This window comes from Pieris rapae, chromosome 16 (genome assembly GCF_905147795.1).
Source record: "Pieris rapae chromosome 16, ilPieRapa1.1, whole genome shotgun sequence".
Taxonomy (NCBI): domain Eukaryota; kingdom Metazoa; phylum Arthropoda; class Insecta; order Lepidoptera; family Pieridae; genus Pieris; species Pieris rapae.
In genome coordinates, this window is record NC_059524.1 from 4,891,858 (window position 1) to 4,901,035 (window position 9,178).

Consider the following 9,178-nt stretch of genomic DNA (forward strand, 5'->3'; position numbering starts at 1 on the left):
CTTTGCGGACAGCACGTTGCCTTTAGTAATAAGTATACTTAAAAAATTGTTTTTAGCAAATTACCGATGAACGCAGTAATCCTGCAGCCGGATCTTAAACCATTAGGGGTAGATGAAGAGAGAAAGATTAGAGAAAATGGCAAGCTAAAAAAAGCTAAAGAGAAATTGTCTAATGGATTACCATTTTGCGAAATATTTTTGTTCGAGGTTAAGGAATATTCTATAGAAAAACATATACATACATAAGACAAGGCGGTATGGTCTAAATACTCAAGCCTGACCAAAAGTCGAAATGAAATTTAAAAAAAAGTATAATCCGTGGTTTAGTATTGGCCAATAATTGCACTATTGCTTATTATTGCAGTGTTCTAAAATAAAAACTTACAATGTTGAATTTACATTAATAAAGAATGGTCTTTAAATTTAAAGTAGAATAGTTCTTCTATGGAATGCATATCTAAAACAAACCGCCGTACATATTTAGAAATATTAGTAAGATGGCAATATCAGCAATATATTTTAATATAACCAAATCCAATTATGCGCAATTGTTTAAAACAACACTCTGCCTAGCTATTCCAAATGTTCATGCTACAAGGACAATTATATCTTCTACTTACATTCTACAGAAAAAACTTTCAATCAATAACACCATTGGCAGTACATTAGATTCAGGTAACTGAACATCTGAATATAACATTTACATTATCAATAAGTTATCAAATAATATATATAATAAATACAGACTTCCTACTCATTCCTACTAGAATAAAATCCCTTGCTATAGCTTTAAAATATTTAATCTTTTCTAGAGAATTTATTTAGGGCAAAACAAACAATATTCCTGTTACAAAATATGTACAACATGAACACCGGTTTTACTTAATATTTTTAGTTTCTACAGCTAAGAAAAACCTAATTTCTGAAATGAAATTTGAGTCTGAAAGTCATGCTGCACCCTTTTGTAAACTGCCAATTAAAAGTTTACTTCTAATATATAAAACAACTAAACAGGATCAGGAAAGTGGTTGTTGTAACAACAGGCTGTATTATATTGCTTCTCATTTGAAGGTAATATATCGAAATTAAGTGAAATAGTTTAAATATACCTATACTACATACATCGTTTTTCAGTGCCCACCTGGTATGTTAAGTGATCGCCTTGCAAAAAGGTGTTTTATTTATAGCTTATCTTTCGACTGGCTGGAAAAATCATTAAAAGTTTTGCTAGGTAAGAGGTGAGTTTATGATGATGTGCCGATTCTTTTAAATTATCTAACTTATGATTATTTAAGCAAAACATCCTTTTATTGATTTCAGATAAAGGAGTATCTCCAGATAGAATATTACGAGATTTGTGGGTGTTAAAATATCATCATCAAACTATAGAAGATAGATTGAAAAGAATACAAGATTTGGGTATTGACACCCTGTATCCATGGATGGTACGATGCTCTGAGGATATATTGAATAGGTATTTGATTATGTAATGTATTGTGAGTAGGTAATTTTTTTCACTCATATATTATTTTTGCTATTGGTTTTGGTTCTTTTAAAATAACCGTGTTTAGGCCTTAAAATTATGTTATATAAAAATGAAAGCATTTCTGTGTTATTAATTAGTATTATTACATTATTCTGATTCTAGGTATATAGAAATTTACCAAGAAACCAAAAGCATTTTAGGTAATGGACTATCAACAAAGGGTTATATAGCTAACCGCTTAAATACTTCCATAGATACAATAGATGAAATATATGCTAAAGTGCCAGCATTTACAAGGATAAGAGTCAGCAAGGTATTCTTATTAACTCATGCCTATTTTTTTTAAATTATTCAGAACACACCAATCACATTTATTATATTAATCATTTTTAATCCTTTTCCATATTTCCAAAATCTTACGTAACTGTACTTTTTAGGTAAAGAAATTTTTGGATTTTCTATTTGAAGAAGGATTCACAATTGAAGATATATTATGTAAGCCAAGAGTATTATGCGCCTCACAAAAAACAGTAAAAGAGAGATTAGAAATACTAAGGGGATTAGGACTAAAAGATATCAATCTCAATGTTCTATGTAGAAGTAGAAAAGATTTTAGAAAATATTATGAGAGTTTACTAACAGTAACCAAGGATGAAAAAAAGCAATCATAAACTTTAAATAAAAAGACATTGTTTTATTTATCCCATCTTTATTTTCAGAATACTTCATATACACTCCTATGTTATGACAAAACCATTTTGCATAGTAATAAATGTAATAAAAATCAATTGATGGATCCTTGTTAACCAATAATTTAAACCCTAAAGCTTATAATCAAAATGAAAATGACAATCTTCAAAAGGTTAAAAAATAAAATATATAGCAATGCAGTGGAATGAATATTTGACACTATACAATATTATTTAATCATGCAGGTGTAAATTTATTACAATAAATGTAGGCAGGATACTTGTAGTGTCATTCTAACCACCTATGGTTTTAATATTAAATATTTTGTGAGGTCTGAGTAAAAACCAGTTTCCTAAAAAGTTATAATTAGTCTATTGATGAGCACACTGAACTCCTGGCCCTGAATGCATGTGTTCTTCATCATCACTAGCATATGCTTCCTCCCTAGTAGCACGATTCCTCTCACTGGGAGTGTAATCCATTAGGTTGACTTCCTCAACATCTTCACCTGTAGGCATAACAAAAGCAGGACGAGGTGGAAGCACAGTTTCTATTTGTTTTAATTGCTCTTCTGCTGCAAAGTTGTTTTCTGGGAAAGTAACTTCAAACTTTATATATAAATTTCCCTTTTCAAAGGGGTTTTTATGCTGCGGCATTCCTTCACCTTTAATTCCCTTCAAGTCACCTGGCTTAATTACTTCCCCTGCTGCATGTCTAATGAGAAGGTCACGTCCATCTAGATGTTTCACAACAAATTCAAAACCACATAGTGCTTCAGTCAAAGAAATATCACGTCTTATTATAAGGTCATCACTATTCCTTTGAAAAACATCATGAGCTTTTTGTTGAAGTACAATGATGACATCTCCTGGTTCTACATCGGGTGCCTGATCACCTTCTCCACGAAAGATTATTTTTTGATTTTCACGCATTCCTTTTTCAACATGTACTTCAAGAATTTTAGTTTCATTTAAAACTTTCTTTCCTTTACATTTTGAGCATTTGTCTTTGTCATTTATTGTTTCTCCTTGGCCTTGACAAGTAGGACAGCGACTTTGCAATTGTCGAGTCATGTTAGGGCCAATCCGTTGAAAGGATACCTTTATCCCTTGTCCATGGCAGTCACTACAAGAAGAAACTGCGCCAGGTTTACCACCTATACCTTTGCATGGTCCACAAATAACATTTTTACTCAGTTGCAATTTTGCCGTTTTTCCTACATACATATCTTCCAAGGACACTTTCAATGTATGAATAGTATCTTCACCACGCGCTCTTCCGCGACTCCGTCCACCACCCATTCCGAAAATATCACCAAAGAAATGGCGAAATAGATCATCTTGAGGAGCACCGCCTTGACCACCTTCTTGGAGCCCTTTCAACCCATACTTATCATAAACTTGTCGCTTTTTAGAGTCAGATAATACATCATAGGCGTAACTAATCTCTTTAAAACGATCCCCAGCATTTGGGTTAACATCAGGGTGAAATTCTTTCGCTAACTTGTGATAATTCTGAAAAATATTGAAAACGTGTTTAAATAACAAAGCATTTAATTATTAACATTAACTTATTACGTCCACATGCACTATTGTCACAATCAATAAAATAGTTAACTTACTCGTTTAATTTCTGTGTCACTTGCATTCCTGGATACACCTAATATTTCGTACAACTTATTATCAGCCATTTTACTAACAGTGTTTAGATCAAAAGGCAAAAATTCGTGGTGAATAACTAAAGAAAAGAATTACTCTAAAACCTTCCGTACACTATATTCCATTAGTCATAGACAAGGGTTCAGAAACAATTCTCTAATAGACAGCAGAATTGCAAACTATTTATAGATAACAAATAATGGATTATTTAGAAGTACAGCCCAACAAGTGTATCTGCACTTGTTACTAACGTAGTCTGGCTAATGAAAGAAGATAACGCAAAAGCACGACAAATTATATATCAAATTATATATCAAAAATATATCCCTTAAAGTTTGATATATTTTGTGGATTAAACTTATTTGATACTTGATTTTATTTTATTAATTTTTACATTGATAGTAACTGTATTTCTATGAAATTAAATACTATACGTATTTAGTCTTTTACTATTGATACTTAAAATGACTAGCATTGCACGAAAACCTAAAACTATTTATTAATTATCAAATACAACTTTATTCGTAATAATCAAAATCAGAATCCAAAAAACCAATATGCATAGATTCAACAGAGCCATTGCTGTCATCACTACCTCTTACATTGATTATGAAACTTTCTTACTGTTCCTCTGTAGTCCTGTCCCTTTCTTTATATTTATTTTCCACATGTACAACATGATCAGAATTTCTTCCACTATTCTGCTATTACATTTTCAAATGACACTTTAATCACTTGTTCTAACTGCTCTGTTGTCAATTTAATATTTTTATTTGCTACTCTAATTGTCAGACTGCATACCGGCTCAATGGCATTTAAATCACAATGGTATGGAGGTAGTCTCAATATCTCATGACCATTGTGCTTTAAAATTTCACCGGCATCACATATTGGCTCTGGTTTATACCGTTTTACTAGACATAGCAGTTTTGCTTTCGTTTGGTGCTCTTTAAATTGAATATAATTTAAAAAAATATCTTATCTCATGTTCTGTGACGTAGGGGCTTTATTTACTAAGACGGAATGGTAACTGGCCTTATCCATAGCAATTACACTTGGCTCATTTAAATTGGTTAGGAGCTTGTCTTCTAACTAATTATTGATGTTGGCAGCATTCATATTACGGAATAATAAGCTACTTTAAAATTTAGTGCCAAATACCTACTAATAATGAGTTCGGGAAAGGACATTTCTCCGACCCTGCTTGTACATTAGGTTTTATGGACATAAGTTTCATCAAAATAAATTGTTGGCTTTCTTTCTGCACGTTTCAACGATATAGGTATATCTTAAATAGTAATATCTCCAGACATAATATGTCATTGCGGTCCATTAACAAAGAACATTTAATTTTGTTGCGAATAGCATCCATGTCAAAATTGTCCAAATGAGACACTGTTGGTTTATCTTGTCATTTTTTTCAGGTATCTATAGGTTTTAGACACCTTGATTTGTTGCCCCTCCTTTTTTTATTCTGTGTGATATTGTACTTACACCTGGAAAAAACATTGAAAAAGTTAAATAAAAATAAGTAATTGCATGAAGTATCAAGACAATAAATCAAACCTAAGAAATTCCACTAAACAACAATTTTGTTGGAGGTCGTTCCTGCAACAAGCTGAACTTAGTAAGTAACTGAGACTGGAATTTTACGTATCACTTTCAACGTTCATTTTGCTGAACATAAGAATGCAACCCTTACACTTAGATCTGTATAAGATTTTCTATAACTGTGGTGGGACATTTTTATACAACATATATAGACTGTCAAGTATAAGTTGGCGTTCCAGTGGCGGCGCCTCCTACAACCCTCTGTGTTGCCACTTTTTTTGTTTAGTTTGGATTGATGGATATTCTTAGATATTACATTAAAGGTAAATAAAAAACTTAATAACAAAAAATTATTTTTTATGGTAATTATGGTCTGTTAGAGGCATTATTCCTTCCATGAATTCTTCAGAGTCATCTGTGTCAGAAGAATCTGAGTCGCTGCTATTCAAATCAATTAAAAATGGTTCCATTACTGTTTCAAGGCGGTTGTCTGTCATACGATAATTATTTTCAACATTTATAACGTGATTACAGTGTTTCTGCCATTCTTCAGCAGTTATTTTGGAAAATGCACTATGGATTCTCTGTTCCATGTTTTCAGAGAGGCCAGTAACATTTGTGTCTGCAAATATTCTTTTGAACGAACTCCAAATGAATTCTATTGCATTAAAGTCACAATGATAAGGCGGAAGTCTTACAGCCTTATGACCATGTTTCTTTAATATTTCATCAATTAAGTAGACATTCTCCTGATTGATTGTTTTTATAATTTCATACAATTCTGCTTTTTTCATGGTTTCCAAGTATGAAAGATTGTTTTTTTTTATGAAATCTTGCATCTCTTGTTTCTTACTGTTCATTGTCACGCGTTTATTTATTTTAATACAGTGATATGACGCATTGTCCATCACTATTAATGAATTGGGCTCTAAGTTTGGGATAAGCTTTTCTTGTAGCCATTTACTGAAGTTATCTCCATTCATCTCGTCGTGATAATCTCCACTTTTGGTCTTAGATTTGAAACACAAAAGACTATTGGGGATAAAACCTTTCTCACTTCCGGCATTCACTATGATCCATCTCTGACCTTCAGAGACTTCTGTAAGGACACCTTCAGTTTCCTCAGACTGCCAACATTTTTTAACTTTATAGCCAGGGTGTAAATAAGTCTCGTCCAAATAAACGATTGGCCTCGGATTGTCACTCCTTCTATTATTGTCTATTTCTCGTAAAAATCTTGATCGCCAGGCAACAACATCATATCGCTCCATGAGAACCATCCTTTTGGATTTATTCTTTTTATAACTAAATCCCAACTTGTGTAGTATTTTTCTGAGAGATTCTATACTACCCTTGAAATTGATGTCTGCCTTTAGATCACAATGTAATTTTCTGAGAGTAGGGACGGAATTATTTAAATAATAAGATTGGATTTTGCGTCTAATAACACAAAGATCAAAGTCATCCAAATCAGAAACAGTTAATTTTCTTTTTCTACTTTTACCTGGAGTGACTAGTTTTATCGTCTTAGCCTCGGAAGTAGTGTTCTCTGGTGTGGAATTGTCATCACAAGCTGTGGATGTGGAAGGTCCTTGAGCTGCTTGATTAGGGACTTCAGTTCTCGCTGTAAAATTACTTTCCATGATTTTTCCCTCTGAAACTATACGGTTCACGGTTCTTTCAGAAACACCTTAAATAAAACAAAAAATATTTTAAGTTATCCATCAATCACATTTACTTTCAAAAGCAATTATTATTTTTCCCTAAATTTGGGGATATAAATATCACTTTTAACTGGCAATACTTTACCTGTCAAAGCCGCTGTTCGAGCATTCAATTGTTGAAATGGAATAATCGGCCCATTGTTACGTTTCTCCTCTTCACAAAAACGTTTTACAGCTAGAATAATTTCTCTAGCTGCACTCCGCACTACTTTTGGCATGTTTCGTAATGATTTTTACACTTTAAAACACAAATTATTAGCACCGACACACGTGAGGCTACCAAGCTGTTAGAACTGTCAACACAACTGTCAAAATTAGTACCTTTTTCTGCCACACGCCAACTTACACATGACAACCTATACACACTACACGATGTATTATTAAGTATAACCGCGAATTTGATATGTACATTATTAGCGCTATCTACCTAGTAAGCAAAATTATTTTGAGGAAGCAATAAAAATTAAATTGAATTTACATTGCGTCACGCTTGGACACCCTATCATTTCTAAATTGATAAAATGTTTTGTATATGGGCTTAAAGTAAAATAAATATTTTTATTGAAGCGAAGTTTAAAATTCACTGATATTTTTAAACGGTTTTATTTAGCTCAGCTTATTTATTACTCTTGGGTCAAATTTAGTAATTCAAATTTCACCCTCTTCCTGTCAACCGATTAATCTGAAATTTTGTATACACTTTGGATTTTGGTGACAATACAATTATGGTTATTCATTATCATTATAAATTCAAGATGGCCGCCGCTACAAAATGGCAGATAATTTATGTTTTATTAATCCCATCAATATGGGTATCAAATGAAAGGGCTCAACAAGCAGAATACAATATACTATAATTAACGGGCAAGAAACCTTGCAATAATGAAGCACTAAATGAATTAAACAGAATGCGAAATAAAAACTAAAAACTAGAAAATAAAAATAGGTAAAAAAACTTTTTAAGTTAAACGGTTTTATGTTAAACATACATTGCAATGTTTAAGATAAATGTACTAAAAACCAAAAAATAATAAAATAGATACAGTCGTGGGAATTATAAACATATGCAAAGACTAGACTAAAATAAAACCGCGGGGCACGTCAATTGTCTACAAATTATCGACTTAATGTGCGATAGAAGAATCGTTTAATTCGTCGTTAAAATAGGCAGTTGGCCCGCAGACGGTGAGGAAATTACTTACTATTTTCTTGCTCATGGAAATTCCAATAGTTATACACTCACAATTGACGTGCCCCACGGTTTTATTTTAGTCTAGTCTATGCATATGTTTAAATTCCCACGACTGTATCTATTTTATTATTTCTTGGTTTTTAGTACATTTATCTTAAACATTGCAATGTATGTTTAACATAAAACCGTTTAACTTAAAAAGTATTTTTACCTATTTTTATTTTTAACTAAACAGATATAATAATGATTTCCTAATATTTTGTTAATGGCCTCATGGTTTCATGTAGATACTTTATTAAATTAATTGAGATTCTATTAAAATTTAGTTTTATTTATATACATTGTCTGGATAAACTGCCCCATCTAATTAGGCTCACTCTTGTAATTTTTTGTACCTATATGATTGTGACCTAAGTAAAATATTAATTAAAATTTTTACTTATATAGTCTGGAAGGGTTTGTTAGCTAACAAACACGGGATTTTTTATCTGGTATGTGTCGTTTACATTAGGTACTAAATTGTGGTTATTTCATAAAATTTCTTATCGATGGTATTGTTCTCATTTACTTACTTACCAGAAGTAATATTAGAGACATGAGGTTGTACCAACTTAGTTTCTCTAGTTAAACTAATCGTTCGAAACGTAACAGTGCACGGAAAATCTTTTTATTTGCTCAATTAACACATGCTTGATCGATAAGGGAAAGCATTGCCAAGTACAAAATACTGAACAGATATTAAGAAAAAATCACTTGCACATCTGCAGAAACGTAAGGCAAAGTAGCAAAGATCTGTTACGAGTTGTAGCGCGATTGTGTCCTTCTAGAATCGCCTATCACACATATTGTATTTGGACGTCTGAAAATGTAAATAATA

The 9,178-nt window shown here is 32.0% G+C and overlaps 3 protein-coding genes across 4 annotated transcripts; 1 reads left to right on the forward strand and 2 right to left on the reverse strand.

Annotated features, from left to right (window-relative positions):
* The first annotated feature begins 327 nt into the window (after positions 1-327).
* Positions 328-2,187, forward strand: LOC111002234 (transcription termination factor, mitochondrial). Of its 2 annotated transcripts, none has more exons than XM_022272376.2 (6): positions 328-675; positions 896-1,071; positions 1,135-1,231; positions 1,321-1,474; positions 1,649-1,799; positions 1,924-2,187. In XM_022272376.2, exons 1-6 carry the CDS (start codon positions 498-500, stop codon positions 2,155-2,157), a joined length of 990 nt encoding a protein of 329 aa, XP_022128068.2. In that variant the 5' UTR covers positions 328-497; the 3' UTR covers positions 2,158-2,187. The 2 variants fall into 2 exon arrangements, with proteins under 2 accessions (XP_022128068.2, XP_022128069.2); XM_022272377.2 differs by having other exon boundaries at positions 905-1,071.
* LOC111002233 (dnaJ homolog subfamily A member 2) lies at positions 2,179-3,985 on the reverse strand. Its single transcript, XM_022272375.2, has 2 exons — positions 3,798-3,985; positions 2,179-3,690 (listed from the first exon to the last, which is right to left on the reverse strand). The coding sequence occupies exons 1-2, from the start codon at positions 3,864-3,866 to the stop codon at positions 2,548-2,550; spliced, it is 1,212 nt and encodes a 403-aa protein (XP_022128067.1). The 5' UTR covers positions 3,867-3,985; the 3' UTR covers positions 2,179-2,547.
* Positions 3,986-4,530: 545 nt separating this feature from the next.
* Positions 4,531-7,028, reverse strand: LOC123689885. The gene is made up of 2 exons (XM_045631769.1): positions 6,239-7,028; positions 4,531-4,781 (listed from the first exon to the last, which is right to left on the reverse strand). The coding sequence occupies exons 1-2, from the start codon at positions 7,026-7,028 to the stop codon at positions 4,531-4,533; spliced, it is 1,041 nt and encodes a 346-aa protein (XP_045487725.1).
* Positions 7,029-9,178: the final 2,150 nt, after the last annotated feature.